The 19370-nt window shown below is 51.9% G+C and overlaps 1 protein-coding gene and 1 pseudogene across 1 annotated transcript; one reads left to right on the top strand and one right to left on the bottom strand.

Annotated features, from left to right (window-relative positions):
- Nucleotides 1–1645: 1645 nt before the first annotated feature.
- Nucleotides 1646–12885, bottom strand: ZSCAN10 (zinc finger and SCAN domain containing 10). Its single transcript, XM_029074475.2, has 6 exons — nt 12705–12885; nt 9388–9952; nt 8713–8902; nt 8115–8206; nt 6377–6452; nt 1646–5200 (listed from the first exon to the last, which is right to left on the bottom strand). The coding sequence occupies exons 2-6, from the start codon at nt 9811–9813 to the stop codon at nt 3690–3692; spliced, it is 2295 nt and encodes a 764-aa protein (XP_028930308.1). The 5' UTR covers nt 9814–9952; nt 12705–12885; the 3' UTR covers nt 1646–3689.
- Nucleotides 10584–19370, top strand: part of LOC100092818 — a 42924-nt pseudogene continuing 34137 nt past the window's right edge.

The raw sequence follows: 19370 nt of genomic DNA, 5'->3' as shown, positions 1-19370 counted from the left end.
GTGAAGAGCAATCAATCATATTTATTGAGCATTTACTGTGTGCAGAGCACCCTACTAAGTTCTTGGGAGAGTACAATACAGTGCAGTTGGGAGACATGCTCCCTGTCAGCAAGGAGCTTACAGTTTAGAGTACTGTCGGAAGGACTTGGGTGAGTAGAGTTAGAAAACATTATCCATGTCCTCAACAACTTTACAGTCTAGTTGAGGGGGGGAGGGGGAGAGAGAGAGAGAGAGAGAGAGGAGTGTCATTAAAATAATTTACAGCTTGGAGAAAGAAGGAAAGTAGAGGTGGAGTTGAGTGCTGAAGTAATAGGGTTTTAAGTTGATACAGAAGGGCTACAGGTTATTATGAGTAGTTGGAATGTGAGTGCTGAGTTGGTATTTGGTGAAGTCTAACCTGAGGATAAATTAATCAGAGAAGGCCTCCTGGAGGAGTTTTGAATTCAGAAGAGCTTTGAACATGGGGAAGACCGAGGACATAAAAGGGGAAGTGCATGAACAAAGTGTTGCAAAGCGAGGCACGATGGATAGATTATCTTGAGGGCAATGAAGAGGGTGATGCAGTTGGAGAAGAAAGCAGATTAAGCAGGGAACGGAGAGCTGATCGACAGCCAGACTGAAGCCAAGCTGGTTGCAATCACCAAAAGGGCTCATCAAGGGCAAAATTGGAGGAGAGCAGTGGGCTGCAGCTCTCTCTGTTCATCACACGGAGGCAACGGGGACCGGGATGTTTATTTCCAAATTAACAGCAATAGTAGAAGTTGCGATTGTGTTTATGAAGCCCTTCCTGCTTTCAGAGCACTGTACTGCGGGTTGGGAGAGAATGCACAGGCGGGAGTTAGATATGGTCCCTGTCCCTCGGGGCAGCGGGGAAGGTCACAATCTAAGAGCAGAATGAGCAATTCCCCACCTGGATCCATTTGAAACACTCTGAGAAAAGTAGAGACAGAGACTTTAGGAGAAACCTCTATACAGTGAGAATTTATATCACTCCACACAATCTTTATATCCACAGATGTTGACTTCATGGGAGAGGTGAGGGTGTTTGCCCCCAAGGGTTTCTAGCTGTGGGGCTGAAGCCTTTGTTAGTCCCCCCCACCTCTCTCTCTCTCACACTCCCACACCCACACCCACCTGTTTAGGCTGGACTCCAGTTTTGCTTATCCCAGGTTTCTTACAAAACCTGAAAGCTTCAAGTGAGCCAGGAAAGACCCCAGATATGGTCTTTTCAAAGTGCCTGTCACGCCTCAGCCCCAACACCCATTCCCGCTGACTCCCCCTTTCCATTTTTACCCTCAAAATGAAAAAATGAGTACCTTGCTTAGAATGAGGCTACGTTCCATGCAGAGATATTCCAGGAGAATCAATTGATCAAAGGTAATCATTGAGTACTTACTGTTTTCAGAGCACCATACTAAGCACCTGGGAGAGTATGATACAATGGAATTGATAAACGTGTTTCCCGCTGTAAGGGTCTCTGGCAAAAAGGGCCAGATACAGTACTAAGGTGGGGGCGGGGGACGTGGAATAGAGGGTCCTTTCCATGCTCTGCAGTAAGGTGGGGAGGAGGGAGTGGGTGAGGCTTCTCTCAATGTACTACTCTTTGGTTGACACTGAGAATCGGTAATGGACAAACTCACTCTCGAGCATGACATCTGGAGAATTTATTGTTAGTGGGAGCATCGCTGTAGAACAGAAAGTACAATTCTACCCCAGGAAAGAGAAAACAGTTCCCAGGCGCCCCCAAGTCTCTCTCTCTCCCGGAAGGCCATTCTGTAACTGCTGGTGGTTCCGGACGTGCCCGTTGTTGATTTTGGTAGCAGAGGGAAGTCTTTCACAAGGGGAGTCGGACCTGGTCTGCAGCGGCCTCAGGTTTCTAGGAGGTGGTGGAGATCCGGAGGCGGGAAACTTGTCCTCTGCTGTGTGTCTTGCTGTTGCCCTGAGTTAGGGCTACCTTCTACATGGGCTGACTGATTTCCCTTTTCAGAAGCCTAGTGCCACCACAGTGACCTCCTCTACCACTCTTTCTGGGATTATCCGTTTCAGGGGAGCCCCTTCTGAGAGCGTAGGTTTCTATTTCTTACCCAGAAGACTTTGTTTAGGGGTGGACTTTCTGGAGCTTAATCACTGGATTGCAGCAAACTGCTCCCAGCAAGCAGTCCATTTACAGCAAATGAGTGCCAATACACAACACAGTCACAAAACCATTGGTTCCTTGCTACCCGAGATCCATCTATCGATGATCCCGACCAACCCCCCTAACCCAGCCAAGCTCTGAACCCCACTGAGTTGAGAATTGAGGCTACGCCCTGGGATCAGAGAGGGTTTCTGTTGAAATAACAGCAAGGCCTACTGGCTCTTGAGAGGGGTAGAGGAAAAACTCAGGGTTTTTCAGTGGTACGATATTTATCTTGACTGAAAATAGTGAAATGCTAATATAAGAAGGGAGGCCATGAGAAGGTGAAAAGTTTAAAAGACAGAAGAAATGAGGGAAGTGGGAAGATTCCAACCGAGGGAGTAAGATTTGGAGGTCCTCCCTAACACACAACTGAGAACTCTGGCAGAACTGGACACTGAATACAGAAGGAGATTAAGTGAGGAGTAGTGAAGAGGAGCATATTTGAAACGGAGGATATGTAGATAAACCGATGACTGCACATTAGATAACGTGACCGGTTCGCTTTGTGCTGAATGGGGGAGGTGAGCAGTTGTAAAATGGTAAGATCTCATTCCAAACACCAAGGTCCTTGAACACTGGGGGATTGTGGGTACCGAGGCAATGGCGATCAGAACTCAGCTGCAATGGGGCGATCATCTGGTAGAAATGGACAATGGAGATTTTGTCCTGGAGACTCCCTCATCATACATGGAATGAACAACAGTAACAATATACTGTGTCCCAGTTTTCTGTATCGAGGGGCTTCCTGGACCACGACCAGAAGTCCTCTCTCTAGCCCTCCACACCAAAATGGGTAGCCCCAAAGCTATTTCCTTACGACACTTAATGAGGTCGCCAGGTTACAGCAGCCCTCCCATACCAACATGAAGTGGCATCCACTGAAGCTCGAAAACAAATAAAAACACTTCTTTCACCCAGCAGGTGGTCAGCATATAGAATTCCTTACCACAGGAAATCGCATAGGCCAAAAAGGTTGGCAGGTTCTAGAGGGATTTGGAGAAATTCATGGAGCAGAGGTCCTAAATGGGTTATTAAAGGGAAAAATTTAGAGCTGCAGAGAGGAAAATTCAAGGGTATCTGATGATGTAGACCTCTTGTTGCCTCTGTCAGAGACAACGGACTATTACGTTCTTCTGGCTGTCTGCTATTTCTCACACTGGCTGTTGGTCACCTTGCCCATTTAATCTGCCTAGATGTCCTCCCTCACGTCTTTTGTTTCCTACCAGGGGATTGGCAGAGCTTGCAAACTAGGGGTGGAGAAGAGGGAAGGTATTTTATGAGGTGGAGTATAAAAAAAGATCAAGAAAAAAATTGGAAGTTCCCCTTAGAGGACAAATTTACTTTAGTAAGCTCGAAGAGTTCGGGCTGCGGGGCTCCGCCTGGAATGGAAGTGGATCAAAGAGTGGAAGGGCTGAGAGGTCTCCCTCCCGTCAAACTGGAGGAGCATCGGAAGAGCTCGTTTTGGCCTGGGACGTTTGGAGCGCTCAGAGCCCATCAGGCCGCAGAGACCCTAATACAGCACCTCTCTGGAATGGGTTCTCAGATGCCGCCGCAGGTGTGAGTTCCGGTTGAAGCTCCTCCCGCACTCAGTGCACGCAAAAGGTCGCTCTCCGGTGTGGATCGCCTGGTGTCGGAGCAAGTTGCAATTCCGGCTGAAGTTCTTCCCGCATTTCAGGCACTGCTGGGGATTCTCTGTGGTGGGGGTTCCTCGCCGAGAGAGGTCCTCGAGACAGTCGTTGTCGTGCCGGCTGGCCTTCCCCAGGTGGGTCCGGATGTGACGCAGCAGGTGGGCGTTGCGGCAGAACCTCTTCCCACACTGATCGCACCGGTAGGGCCGCTCGCCTGTGTGTATCCTCTGGTGCCGCACCAGATTGGAGCTGTTCCTGAACCGGTTTCCGCAGGTGGTGCACTGGTGGGGCTTCTCTCCGGTGTGGATGCGGCGGTGCCGGGTCAGGTGCGCGTTCTGGCTGAAGCGCTCCCCACATTCGCTGCATCGGCAGGGCTTCTCGCCCGTATGGCTCCGCTGGTGCCGGACGAGGTCTTGGCTCTGGCTGAAGCTCTTTCCGCACTGGGTGCACTCAAAGGGCTTCTCCCCTATATGGATCATCAGGTGACGGGCGAGGCCGGCTCGACGGACGAAGCATTTGCCGCAGTCGGCGCAGACGTAGGGCTTCTCCCCCGTGTGGGAGCGCCGGTGGCTGGCCAGCTGAGAGCTCTGGCTGAAGCTCTTCCCACAGTCGGGGCAGCGGAACGGCCTCTCACCCGTGTGCACCCGCTGGTGCGTGAGCAGGTGTTCGTGGCGCCAGAAGGCCTTGCCGCACTCGTTGCAGCGGTGGGGCTTCAGCTTGGGGTTGCCCTGCGGGGGTCTAGGGCGGTCCGGGGCCTGGCGGTTGTCCCCGCAGTCCTCGCACTTGCGCGGCTTCTCACCCGTGTGGGCCAACAGGTGACGCACCAGGTTGGCCCGACGCCGGAAACCCTGCCCGCAGTCAGCACAGCGGAAGGTCCTCTCCAGGACGTGCAGTTGCTGGTGCTTGGTCAGGTGGCAGCTCTGCCGGAAGTGCTCGCCGCACTGGGGGCACTCGTAGGGCTTCTCCCCCGTGTGGGTTCGCAGGTGTAGCTTCAGGACAGAGTTTCGACTGAAGCTTTTGCCGCAGCACTGGCACTGGTAGGGCCTCTTGCCCGTGTGGGTTTTCCAGTGCTCCCTCAAGCTCGACATCTTGTCGAAGCTTTTCCCACAGTCGGAACAGATGAGGGGCTGTTCTTCCTTGGGGGATTTCTGGAGGACTTCAATGTTACTCAGTTCCCCGGATTCATTCTTTCCCGGAGGAGGTTCCTCCCCACTCTCCGCAGGGGCATCCCCCCCTTGCCTTTCTTGACTGCATTCGCTTTCACAGACTTCTTCCTTTTCAGAGCTCAGTGAAACGCCTCTTTCAGAGTTTCCCTCGGCAGTTTCAGAAGGTTCTACCACCTCCAGGCCTTCTCGTTGAAACTTCTCCCCATCTTGAACATTCTTCCCCACTCCTGAGGGGAAAAGGGAAATTTACACAATAGCCCTTAACATCCAGTAGTTGTTGCTGATGAACTAGGAAGAAAGGAGCCCAACGCAAAGGGCGAGGGAAGAGGGGAAATGACCAACCTCTGTTTAAGACTATCAAGGAAAATACTATGACAAATCCCCTATTTCTCTACTCCCAAGAGGATGGGTAAAGGGATCATGTCCCTGCTCCCAGACTCCAATCATGTTGCCCAACAAGAAGTCGAGAGTAGCTGGCTGGGTGTGATTCACTGCTCCTTTCTTCCAAGGGGCCCGCAGAACCACCCACTCTCCTGGAATAACCCCAGGGCTGGGACTCGGGAGAGACAAATATGAACCTCCAGAACACACACCCCCAAGCTGAAAAAGCCTTGCATGACCAGAAATCTGCTTGCTTCATCCACCTCCTTCTCCCCCGCCAACAAATGTGAGGTGTTCCCAGATACACAGAGTGCAGGGAGAAGGATTTTGCGGACATTCACAGAGCTTGGGTAAACAGAAGGAAAATGGTTGGGACGGGACAGGGCCAAACGTGCCCATTTCTTGCTGAGGCTGAGAGCTACATGGAGCTTGAAGGAAACCTTCCTCAACTGAGACTGGAGGTGGCAAGGCCCAATGGCCCCTTTCCCCTCCTCGAGGTCAGGGATGGAGAGAGCTGTGGGATGGGGCCCATCTTGATGAGAGATGATGGTCCTCACTGCCCCCTTAAATATGACTCCCCAGCTCCCATCTCTCCTTCTCTGGGAAACAGAAACAAAAGAATGGACTAAATCTCCAAGTGACATCTGCCCATTTTGGGAGATATATCAGCAGCCTTAAACTTGCAGCTTGAAAACCAAAGACAAAGACAGGGCAGTGCCGAGTCACTTTCCCTGATGCACATCCCAGACATTTTGGCACATGTGTGCTGATTTATCCGGCCGGTGTGGATTCTCCTAGAATGAACATGGGCTTTCAAGAACATGACGTCATTGAGGTTTAGCATTCTCGGCAAGAGCTGTGAGAGTGGACTTTCACAAATATTCCAGCATTCAAAAGGACCCATTTGGATCTCAACAGTCACCTCAGAGGTTCTCATTCTAAAAGCGCTTAGTACAGTGCTCTGCACACCCCATAAGCACTCAGTAAATACCACTGATTGAGCAACAGATAAGGGTCATTACCAGAAGAAGGTGTGGGTCTGGAATTCTTGAGCTGAGAGTCTCCATTCACAACGGAGTCCACGAGTGACAGAGAACCCTGGAACAACATGAAAGAGGCAGAAGCAGAGAGACAGAGAGACCGCCACTCAGAATCTGATGCTTCCGGAAACTTCTCTCCCCTAGCATCATGACAGCAGAAGTGTAGCCGGCAGTGCCGCAGCTAAACCCTATCGTGAGTCACACTTTTTTTTTTGGTCTGGTCCAACCTGAGTGTTGGGGAGGTAGATTAGGTCTGTGTACATGGAATGGGCTTGTGAATGCAGGTACCTCTGGGCTTCCTGAAACTTCTACTCCCAATAAAGAGGCAACAATTGTAATTCTGGTGTTTCAACAGGGCTGATGTCAGTAGCCCTTAGGGACAATGAGTGGCAACCCTACAGGCACTGGTAGCTCCCCCTTGGAGGCCTTAAACTTGAAGGGGAGGGGCTTTGCTCTCTCCCTGTCCCTGTTCATGCTCAGCTGATTTCTGTTCAGGTCCGATCAGATCTGAGCTACATGGCAGGCTGCCCACAGCAGCAGAATGCTTCTTGTGAGTTCAGGGATACATGTTTGGGGGGATTGGCCCCCGAAAACAAGGGTGGCCCAGTTCCTCCCTCTTTCTCTCCAGCCACTGTCCCTGTAGGAGCAGAGGATGGACGGAAGCTGTGGCCCGGGGTGTCCAAGTCCTCCCACCCCGCAACCGTGGGCTCCGGGGAATAGCAGGCTGGGGACCATCATGGGAGGTCGGAGCAGTTTCGACCAAGGATGACCATGCCTGGAATGTCGAGGAGACTGAGTGTGATTCCCTCCAACAGGATTGCTCTCCTCTTGTGGGGCTGTTGGTTTGTTAGTGCTTTTGCTGTTGTATCTGTAATCCTTTCACTCCCTCCCCCCTCTACTCACAGTATTCCTGAACCACTTAGGAGGGTATTTTACACACTGTAAGTGCCTTAGAGAAGCAGTGGGGCTTAGTGGCAAGAGCAGAGGTGTGGGAGTCAGAGGTTGTGGGTTCTAGTCCTGGCTCCGCCACTATCAGCTGGGTGACTTTGGGTGAGTCACTTAATTTCTCTGTGCCTCAGTTTCCTCAACTGTAAAATGGGGATGAAGACTGGGAACTTCACATGGAACAACCAAATTACCTTGTATCTACCCCAGCACTTAGAACAGTGTTTGGCACATAGTAAGCACTTAACAAATGCCATCATTATTATTATATATAATTATAACTACTCCGCTCCCCAAATGCCTAGAACAGTGCCCATGGGCACTCAATAAATATTGGGAGGGTTATCATTGTCATTATATTATTATATAAAATTCAGGATTATATATTATATAATCATAGTGTTCATTAAGCATTTACTACATATAAAGCACTGTCCTAAGCACTGTGGTAGATAAAAGATTATCAAGTCAGACACAGCCCCTGCCCCACATGGGGCTCACAGTCTAATTATGCAGAACAGGTATTGCCTCCCCAATTTACAGATGAGAAAACTGAGGTCCAGAGAAGTTAAGTGACTTGCCCAAGGTCACACACCAAGCAAATGGCAGAGCTTGGAATAGAACCCAGATCCTCTGACTTTCCCAGGCTTGTTCTCTTTTCCCTAGGCCATGCTGGGGGTTGCTGGGAAGTTTCAGAGGGAGAGTGGGGAATTGGGCCCAAAGAGAAGCAGCAACACTGTGATCTCTAGGGGGATGGAGAGAATTGCCAACGCACCTGAAACTTGGCTGGAAGAAGTGCAGCTTCCAGCTCCTGCTCTTTGGAGCTCCCTTTCCAGGGATGGGCAGGAAGCCAGGGAACAGGAGGAACTGAGGGAGGAGAAAACAGCAGTAAGCGTAGGGAGGAGAGCCACCCGAAAGACCCCCAGGGTCAATCTTGAAAGGGGTTGGTGAGCCCGAGGGAAGTTGGATGGTGGAGGTGGGGCTGCCGCCGACCCCTGGGGCCCTGGGGACCCAGATTCCAGACTTTTACTGGACGCTGATGCTCTGGTCACTGGGGACTAAGAAGAGTGGTGGCTGGTGAAAGTCCTGGACCCACTCTTCTATGGCCAAGGGCAATGGCTCCCTCCAGCCATTAGGGTGGGGATTGTCCGTCCCTCACTAGTACCGAGAGGCTCCATTCTCCCCAGGAAGGCTTTCCTCCTGGGGAAGGAACCGATTTCAGGGAAGAGTGACAAGGTCCCTAAGGCTCCCTGTGGTAGCCGGTAACCAAGACTGTTCTCTCCTCAGCGACTCTCCCCGACCCCCTGCTGGTGATGGACTTCCGACTCCCTCTCCAACCTCCCAGATAGCCTGGAGAAATCCCCACTCCTTACCATTCTCTAGAAGGCGATCCCTTTTGGGATGCCAGTAGTTTAGATGCTCCTGGGGTGCTCGGGGACGGTTCTGGAGACCCTTCTCCACAGGCTGGGCTGGCTCCTGAGGGAGGCTGGATGGCGGCTGCACTGGTCCTGGCAGCACCAACCCCTTGGAGAGAACTTCCTGCCCGATCCCCAGACCTGGGACCTGGAAACAGCACCTGATCTCATCACTGAGGGCTCATTCTTAGGAGACTCAAAACTAAAATTCCCCGAACAAGCTCCCGACCCCAGGACCAGAGAAGGAAGTTCATCAAAGCTCATCAAAGGCGAGGGAGGAATAAACAAAGAAAGAAGAGGAGAAGATGAAGAAATGGAAAAGGAGAAGGAAGAGGAGGAGGCAAGGGATGAAGAGAAAAAGGAGGAGGAGGAGAAAGAGAAAGAAGAGGAAAAGAGGTAGAGATAGCCGCATCAACTTCCCCACACTGGAGAGTAAGATATTGTCAATGCTGCAAAACCATAGGAAGAACTTCTTGAATCTTAGAGGTGAAAGACAACAGAAAGAGTGAGTCTGAAGGTCTACAGCGTTTCAACCTCCCCTCCACCTCCCCTGCACACCTTCACCCTATCCCCAAACTGTTCCTTCTCCTCTCCTCCTTCCCAGCTCAGAGAGTCACCCCCCAGCCATCTCACCAGTGGTTTCCCTCTCCCAGGCTCTCTCTGCAAATTCTCCACCAGAGTCACTGCCTCTTCGCCACTCTTGGGATGCTGCTCCTGCACCCAGGCCTGGATGTCCCCAGGCAGGATGGTCAGGAACTGCTCCAGCACCAGCAGCTCCAGGATCTGCTCCTTGGTGCGCACCTCTGGCCTCAGCCATTGCCGGCAGAGTTCTCGCAGTCGGCTGAGGGCCCCCCGGGGCCCCAGAGCTTCCCTGTATCGGAACTGCCTGAAGAACCTCCGGGAGGTCTCGGGGGCTCTGAGGTGATTTCCTCTCAGGATCAAATCCTGTCCCCAGGCAGCGTCCTCCTCCAGCTTCACTATCAGGAACTCCTCTTGCTCCCGTGGTGGAGCGGGGGCCTCAGGGGCAGGAGGGATAGCCTGGCTTGGCTCTGCAGCCATCACCCACCTCTGGGATGGTCTCACTTGTCAGCTAGAGTCTGTACTCTGGAGCTCGATCCTTCTGGTTGCCACCTTGGGTCGCAGAGCTGGGCTCCCCACCTCTGGCCAGACACCTGGAGGGATCTTCTTTCTGGGCAGGCTGGAGACAGTGAAGAAATGAAACAAAGTAAGCCAGAGTGACCTTTCTGTCCCCAGGGTGCAAATGACCCTTGGATACTCTACTCTGGATACCAGACTAGAGAACGACTAGAGGTTCATTCCCACATCTACGTACCTGTTTTTCTTTTCTTTTCTTCAGTATGCGAATTATTTTGTGTCCATCTTCCCTGCTAGTCTGTTAGCTCCATGAGGACAGGGATCATGCCTTCTAACTCTTTTGCACTCTCTGGAGTGCTAAGTACAGAGCTTTGCGCACAGCAAACGCTCAATAAATGTTAATATTTGACTACCCATTGCTTTTGTGGCCTTTTTGCTGCTGCACAATAAAACGCTGGACGATTCCCGGACACTTAGAGGGCATTCCTGAGACCCAAGCAGCGGAGTTGGGCCTCACCTAGGCTCAGTTCTCCTGGCCCATCCCCATTTTTGCCCACACCCAGCCTGGTACTGACCCTGCTGCACAAGCCTGGCTCTGCCCAGTTCCAGTCACAGTTCGGTGGCTGTACAGTCACCAGAGCAGAAAGTGTTAAATTCCACTCTGTCCATGAAAATTCAGTTCCCAGTGATCCCTGCCATAGAGTGGCCAGTGATGTCACACGTACCATGCCAACATGCCGTGCGATGTGATGTGATGTGCCATCCAGCTGCCATTTATGTGGGAAGTCCATCCGATTTGGCCCAAAACCAGAGCTCTTCTCTGGCAGGATCCAGACTCCCCCCACCCCCTTTTAATTGCTCCAGCATCTCTGGGGCCTTCCTCTAGGCTGGCTGCCCCAGAACAGCAGTCCTTCTGTCCTCCTGGGAGCCTGAAGGAGCCCCGCAATAATGAGGATTATCATTTTGGTTCCCTTGTTTTTAATTATTTTCCATTGTTCTGTGGCTGCCTTCTTTCACACTCTCTCTTACTTCGCCTAGGCTGGCTCTCCCCAAGACTTCTGATTAAAACCTAAATTAAACAAAAGTGTGAGGATAGAAGCAAGAATGAGAAATGCCAGCTTCCCCAAGGGCAGCACTGAGCCTAATTTCACGTGCAGGATAATGAACCCAGCGGGGCAGTCTTCACCAACCACATTTGGGGAGCATCTCCTGGGCTCTGTCTGCAGCACAAAGGCCTGCAAGGATGTCTTCTCTTTTGTTTCTTTTCAGCTAAGAGTTGAACGCTCGAGGTGAGTCATCCCCTCTGGAGCAACCTGATCTCAAGGAGCTACACCTCCTTTGTCTCCCAGAGGGTAGCTCACTTTATAGTCTGATTCCCCTCAATATCAATATGCAAATCTCAGCCAGAAAAGTGGCCACTTTACTACCATTCAGATCCTTCCTCCGGACTCAGAGGGGAGAGGAGGAGGAGGAGGAGGAGAAGTGGGAGGGGGAAGCAGAGGAGGAGGAGTGGAAGGGTAGGGACTGTGGCCAGCCCGATTATCTTGTATTTACCCCAGTGCTTAGAACAGTGCCTGGCACTTAGTAAATGCTTAACGAATTCCATAAAAAAGGAGGGAAGGAGGAGGAGAAGAGGAGGAGGGGGAAGAGAAGGGGAAGAGAAGGAAGGTGAGGAAGGGGGAGGAGGAAGAAGAGGATGAGGAGGAGGGAGTTCTAGGCTGATACCATCATTTTATTTCACAGACCTGGATGTTAACGACTTTTTTTTATTTTTTACTGGCCCTGAAAAGGGAGATACATCACCTAATATCCACCCTTCCATCTCCCCAGAAACTTTCAGAGATGTAGAGTTGTCTGTAACTGTAACTCATGCCAGGTCGGGCTGTGAGGAGATGGTCTGAACAGCTGAAGTTTCTCACTGGCTGTTTTGAGGCTGAGAGCTACACAGGTTTAAAGAGTTCCTAGAAGGATGCCAAGGTGTTTATGGATTATCATTCCAGCCATATTATTGCCTGAACTGCTTTGCTCTCTCTTTCCAAGCCTTGCTTCAGGCACCCCTTCCTTCCCCTCCCTTCTTCCCTCTTCCAATCCCATCATCAACTGCACTTTTAAAAAAATGGTATTTAAGTGCTTACTATGCATCAGACACTGTTCTAAACGCTGGGGTAGAAACAAGTTCTCAGGTTAGACACAGTTTCTGTCCCACATGTGGCTCACAGTCTAAGTAGAAGAGAAAACAGCTATTGAATCCTTATTTTGCAGATGCGGAAACTGAGGCACAGAGAAGTTAAGTGACTTGGCCAAGGTCACACAGCAATTGGCAGATCCTGTATTAGAACCCAGGTCCTCTGACTCCCAGGCCCGGGCTCTTTCCACTAGGCCATGCTTGGCTGAGAGCCTAGTGTGGGCAGCACATAGAATTGAAGGCACATGTCATCCAAGGGGCCTTCCCAGACTAAGCCCCACTTTTCCTCATCTCCCACTCCCTTCTGCAATGCCCTGACTTGCTCCCTTTGCTCTTTCCCCCTCCCAGTCCTACAGCACTTATATACATATGTGTAATTTTATTTGTTTGTGCTGATGTCCGTCCCTCCCCACACCTGGACTGTAAGCTCCTTATGGGCAGGGAATGTGACTGTTTATTGTTGTACTCTTCCAAGGGTTTAATACAGTGCTCTGCACACAGTAAGCCCTCAATAAATACAAATGAATGGATGAATGAATGAATGAATTTAGGCACTAGGGAGCCGTGCAACAACAGCCCTGCCCTCAAGCCACCTCCTTTTTTCCACCCAAACCCCCTACCCTTTCTCTTTTGGCCACCCACATTCCTCAGCCCAAATTCTCAGACTCACCTTTCTGGGGAGGGGAGGAAAGAAGGCCAGAGGGAGGTTTATCTTTGAGTGGTCTTAGGCTTTAGGGATCAGGAAGCCGGGATGCTGCCTCTTTCACTCTGGGGGTAGCTCTGAGACACAAGGAATGAGGGAACAACAGGAAGTTCCCTTCTCCTGCCCCATTCAGGTGCTTAGAGGCTCACTGGAAGGTTAACCCTTAATGCCCCAGTCATTAGGACAGACTGATGGGGAGAGGTAAGGGACATCAACCCTAGGTTATATCACCCTGCTAGCCACCAGAAGCATTCTGGTGAATTTTCCACTGTCCTTTTCTGGGTGTGCATTCATTCAATAGTATTTATTGAGCACTTACTGTGTGCAGAGCACTGTACTAAGCGAATGGGCAAGTAAAATCCAACAGAGGCCAACTAGGGCTGGAAAGGGGAGCCCAGGGAGGGCAGTGCAGTGGGGGTGTGCATGCACAAGTCCCTCAAATGGAAAAGTACGTCAGCCAATGCCTGCCCTTCCACCCCAGACTATTGTCACTCCCCACATTACTCAGTGACTGGCCCATTGACCTGGGCCCCAAGATGAGCCTGAATGACCACTAACCCTGGGCCCAAAGGTTTCTGAGGAGACCCCCCGGTGCCCTCCCATGGTGCCCAGGGCAAGACTTCGCCCTCTGGCCCAAGAGATTCAGGAGATCCAGAGGTAGAAACCTGAACTGGAGGAATAGGAAAAATCTAAGGCCTTTTTCCAGAGGGTGGGGAGGGCGTTTCGCTGGGGAGCCCATCCAGTTCATCCCCTGGCCGGCAGCCCAGACATCTCAGGCCCTGTTCCCCGCTCCTGGGCCCTGCTGCGTGGCTCAGTGGAAAGAGCATGGGCTTTGGAGTCAGGGCTCATGAGTTCGAATCCCAGCTCTGCCACTTGTCGGCTGTGTGACTGTGGGCAAGTCACTTCACTTCTCTGTGCCTCAGTTCCCTCATCTGTAAAATGGGGATGAAGACTGTGAGCCCCACGTGGGACAACCTGATTCCCCTATGTCTACCCCAGCGCTTAGAACAGTGCTCGGCACATAGTAAGCGCTTAACAAATACCAACATTATTATTATTATTCCTTGAGTTTGGGCCTCCAGCTTCTGCCCAGACCCACTCCAGCCCCCTGCCCGCCGTTCCTGGGGGGTTCGGCCTCTGCCCTCTTTCAACAATTTCCCAACCTTGGCCCAGCCCCCACTGTGCCCCCGACCCCCGAGAAATGGGGTGATGGCCCCCCAAGGACTGGCTAAAGACCAAAGACCGGGGAGGAGAGGGTGTGGGGAGAGAGGGAGAAACGTCCCCGCTTACTCCTCGCCCACCAGGGCCCCGGGATCCTCCTCCCCTCATTCATTCATATTTATTGAGCCTTCCTGTGGGCAGAGCACTGTGCTAAGCGCTTGGGAGAGTACAATTCGACAATAAACAGACACATTCCCTGCCCACAAGGAGCTTCCGGGCTAGAGTGGGGGAGATAGATATTAATATATCTTTTTAAAATTACAGATATGGACGTAAGTGGTCAACCAGCGTGGCGCAGTGGAAACAGCACGGGCTTTGGAGTCAGGGCTCATGAGTTCGAATCCCAGCTCTGCCACTTGTCAGCTGTGTGACTGTGGGCAAGTCACTTAACTTCTCTGTGCCTCAGTTCCCTCATCTGTAAAATGGGGATTAAGACTGTGAGCCCCACGTGGGACAACCTGACTCCCCTGTGTTTACCCCAGTGCTTAGAACAGTGCTCTGCACATAGTAAGCGCTTAACAAATACCAACATTATAACCCGCAGCCTCAGCTGGAAGCGGAGGGTGGGAACCCGGCGACGAAGACGGCCGAACCACCGAGAGGACCCAGCTCCCCGCTTCCTAGAGCAGCCCCGGAAGTGCCCGACCCGGGGGAAGGAATAGGGTACGGGGCAGCCCGCCGCCATCGCCGACGCCGGCGCCATCTGGCGTCTGCGCAGAGGACTGATCCCTGTCCCGGCCCCGGCCCCGCGGCAGAGCGGGGAGGGGAGGGGAGGAGAAATGAGGAGGCTGAGGGCACTGAGGCAACTGAGGGAAACTGGGGAGGCTGAGGGGAACTGAGGGGGCTGAGGGGAACTCAGGCAACTGAGGGGGCTGAGGGGAACTGAGGCAACTGAGGGGAACTGAGGGGGCTGAGGGCCCTGAGGCTGAGAGCTCAGGAGGCTGAGGGCAGTGAGGCGACTGAGAGGACTGAGGGCCCTGAGGGCCCTGAGGAAGCTGAGGGCCCTGAGGAGGTTGAGGGCACTGAGAGGGCTTAGGGGAGCTGAGGAGGCTGAGGGCACTGAGAGGGCTTAGGGGAGCTGAGGGGGCTGAGGGCCCTGAGGAGGCTGAGCGCTCAGGAGGCTGAGGGCACTGAGGCAACTGAGAGGGCTGAGGGGAACTGAGAAGGCTGAGGGGAATTGAGAGGGCTGAGGGCACTGAGGAGGCTGAGGGCACTGAGGAGGTTGAGAGCTCAGGAGGCTGAGGGCACTGAGGTGGCTGAGGGAAACTGAGGGGGCTGAGGGCCCTGAGGAGGCTGAGGGCCCTGAGGAGGCTGAGGGGAACTGAGAGGGCTGAGGGGGCTGAGGGGAACTGAAAGGGCTGAGGGGGGCTGAGGGCCCTGAGGAGGCTGAGGGTCCTGAGGGGGCTGAGGGGAATTGAGGGGGCTGAGGTGAACTGAGGGGGCTGAGGGCACTGAGAGGGCTGAGGGGAACTGGGGAAACTGAGGGGGCTGAGGGGAATTGAGGGGGCTGAGGTGAACTGAGGGGGCTGAGGGCCCTGAGGCTGAGAGCTCAGGAGGCTGAGGGCACTGAGGCAACTGAGAGGGCTGAGGGGAACTGAGGACGCTGAGGGAAACTGAGGGGGCTGAGGGCCCTGAGGAGGCTGAGGGCACTGAGGCGACTGAGAGGAACTGAGGTGGCTGAGGGCAACTGAGGAGGCTGAGGATACTGACAGGCTGAGGAGACTGAGGCAACTGAGAGGGCTGAGGGGAACTGAGGACGCTGAGGGAAACTGAGGGGGCTGAGGGCCCTGAGGAGGCTGAGGGCGCTGAGGCGACTGAGAGGAACTGAGGTGGCTGAGGGCAACTGAGGAGGCTGAGGATACTGACAGGCTGAGGAGGCTGAGACAGTTGAGGGGGTTGAGAGCGCTGAGGGGAACTGAAGAGACTGAGGGCACTGAGAGGGTGGAGAGGGCTGAGGGGGAACTGAGGGCACTGAGGACACAGGGCAGGGCGGGAAAAGGTCCGGCGGAGGCCGCCTGGCGCCCCACCACTGGGAAGAGAGCTCACCTTCCCCACACACAGTCACCTTTCGGATGGCCGCTCCTCCAGCTGGCCCAGGTCTGAGGGGAGATGCTCGCCAAGCGGGGAAGCCAAGCCGCTCGGGGCCTGGGGGCTGCACCGCCCCCAGCACTTACAACAGTGTGCCGCACACAGAGCAGGCACTCAGCAACTATCGTTATTAATAAGGGGCGGGAAGGGGCGTTTGAGGACAGACGCCGCCCTGACAGCCCCGCTCCAGATAAACCTGGGAGCCCGGGTCCTGGCGGCAGGATTTTTTTTTTAATGGTATTTGTTAGCACTTACTATGTGCCAGGCACTGTACTGAGCACTGGGAGAGATACAAGATAACCATGTTGGACACAGTCCCTCGTCCCACGTCGGACTCTCAGTCTTCATCCCCATTTTGCAGTTGAGGTCACCGAGGCACAGAGAAACGAAGTGACGCCTAAAAGTCCCACTGCAGACAAGTGGCAGAGCTGGGATTAGAACCCAGGCCCTTCTGACTTCCAGGCCCCCACTCTGACAACTAATAATAATAATCATGCTGTTTGTTTAGTGCTTACTTTGTGCCAGGTTGGGGAAGCAGTGTGGCTCAGTGGAAAGAGTCTGGGCTTTGGAGTCAGAGGTCATGGGTCCGACTCCCGGCTCTGCCTCTTGTCAGCTGTGTGACTGAGGGCAAGTCACTTAACTTCTCTGCCTCAGTTACCTCATCTGGAAAATGGGAATTAACCGTGAGCCTCACGTGGGACAACCTGATTACCCTGTATCTACCCCAGGGCTTAGAACAGTGCTCTGCACAGAGTAAGCGCTCAACAAATACCAACATCATCATCATCACTAAGTGATGAGGTGGATACAGACAAATCGAGTTGGACAGAGTCCCTGTCCCATGTGGTGTTCACAGTCGCAATCCCCATTTTACAGATGAGGTAACTGAGGCACAGAGACATGACTTGCTTAAGGTCACACTGCAGATAAGTGGGCGAGCTGGGATGAGAACCCATGACTTTCTGACTCCCAGGCCCTTGCTCTATCCACTACGTCACGTTGGTTCCAACATACGCATCTGACAACTAGGCCTCCTCCCCTGCCTTCCCCCACTTTCCTTCGACCTTAAGGCCTTGAGATAGTAGGGAATGACCCAAATTGGCCCGCTTCTACTTCTGCGGCCTCCCTCCTCTGCCTCCATCCCCGCTCCTTGTTCCCCTGCCGACCCCGGCCTCCTCTCCGTCCCTGTCATTCTCAGGTTGGACCAGATCTGGGAGCAGATGGGGGTAACCTTCGAGGATGTGGCCGTGTATTTCTCCCCAGGGGAGTGGGGCTGCCTGGACCGCGCTCAGAGGGCTCTCTATCGAGATGTCATGCGAGAGAACTGCGACAGTCTGTCGTCTCTGGGTAAGATGCAGCTGGCCTGCCGCCATCGGCTCTGGGGCACATATTCCTAAGGAGGAAAGTGACAGGTCACTCAATCGTTAACAAGTATTAAGTGAACAATATGGGGTAGAGGGCATTGATGGGGATTGTGGGGATTTATACAGGGAGAAAGAAAGATGAAGCCTCTGTGCTTAAGGAATTGACTGTTAAATCAGGGAGTTAGCGTTAAAACAAATTGTCATATGGATAAGTAGAAATCTTGTGAAAGCATATGAGGTGCCAGGGCAGGAAACAATATATGTGTGTGTATTCACATATAGAAATATGTGTGTGAGTATATATATGCTGCTTCCCATGGTAAAGATATACACTCACACATATATATATATATATTTAGGTATATATATACACACACACATCTATACAGTCCTCTAAACTGTAAGCTCTTTTGGAGCAGAGAACATGTCTACCATGGGAAGCAGCATAACATGGTGGCTAGAGTACAGGCCTTGGAGTCAGAAGGTCATGGGTTCTGATCCCGGCTCTGCCACTCGTCTGTTGTGTGGCGTTAGGCAAGTCACTTCATTTCTCTGTGCCTCAGTTGTCTCATCTGTAAAATGGGGATTAAGACTGTAAGCCCCATGCAGGACAGGACTATGTCCAACCCAACTTCCATGTATCCACCCCAGCACTTAGTAGAGTGTCTGGCACATAGTAAGTACTTAACAAATTCCAGAATTATTATTGCCAAGTCTTTTGGACTGTACTCTCCCAAACACTTAGTACAATGCTCTGCACGCAGTAAGCACTCAATAAATGCCACTCTATATAGTAAACAGTGCTTCCGTAGTTAGAAATATAGAAGTAAACAAGTGCTGATAGCTGGATTGTTAGGAGTGTTTATTTTTAAGGCATGAAAGCTGGGAAGATAGTTTCAAACAATTCTTTATTTTGAGCTAATAAAATGGGCCGTCTAGGAAAATGGCAGGGATTTAGCTTTGCAGAGGAGGAATAAATAAGCATGTATTTAGACTGTGAGCCCCACTTGGGACAGGGACTGTGTCCAACCTAATTACCTTGTATCTACCCTAGCATGTAAAACAGTGCTTGACATATAATAAGCACTCAACAAATACAGTAATTATTCATTATAATTCCAAGAGGCCTTCCCCAGTTAACCTGTCTTTTCCCCATTTCCTTCTCCCTTCTGTGTCATCTATGCAATTGGATTTGTGACCTTTGTGCATTTGATAGCTGTCCTACCCTCAACTCCACAGTGTTTGTGTATATATCTTTAAATTATGTATATCTTAACTTATTTGTATTAATGTCTGTTTTCCTCTCTAAACTGTAAGCTCCTTGTGGGCAGGGAATGTGTCTGCTAACTGTTGTTTTGTACTCTCCCAAATGCTCAGTACAGTGCTCTGCATGTAGTAAGTGTTAAATAAATGCCATTGATTGATTGATAATTATTATTACTATTGATTGACTAGAATACTATTGGCAGAGCTGGACATCACAAAGAACTTCTTGCCTGTGAAGACGTGAGAGGCCAACAGGTTGCCAAGTGGAGGTTATGACAATTATCCCGGAAGGCTTTATGAATCAGACCAGCCATGGAAACAAGAGGTTTTTTTGTTATGGTATTAAGCGCTTACTATGTGTCAAACACTGTTCTAAGTGCTGGAGTAGGCACAACTTAAGTAGGTTGGATGCAATTCCTGGCCCCCACATGGGGCTCACAGTTTAAATAGGAGGGAAAACAGGTATCCCTATTTTACAGTTCGGGAAACTGAGGCCCAGAGAAGTTAAGTGATTTGCCCAAGGACAGACGCCAACACTTGGCAGAGCTAGGATTAGAACCCAAGTCTTTCTGGACCCAAGCCCATGCTGACTCCACTAGGCCATGCAGCTTCTCCAAGTGTCCACACACCATTAAAGAAAAGACCAGTTTTGTGGTGACACCTCCACTCAGGAAAGCAACGCAACCAATGTAGG

Source organism: Ornithorhynchus anatinus, chromosome 11, assembly GCF_004115215.2.
Source record: "Ornithorhynchus anatinus isolate Pmale09 chromosome 11, mOrnAna1.pri.v4, whole genome shotgun sequence".
Lineage (NCBI taxonomy): Eukaryota > Metazoa > Chordata > Mammalia > Monotremata > Ornithorhynchidae > Ornithorhynchus > Ornithorhynchus anatinus.
The sequence above is the reverse complement of the archived record's forward strand: the minus strand, read 5'-3'. Positions and strand labels throughout refer to the sequence as shown.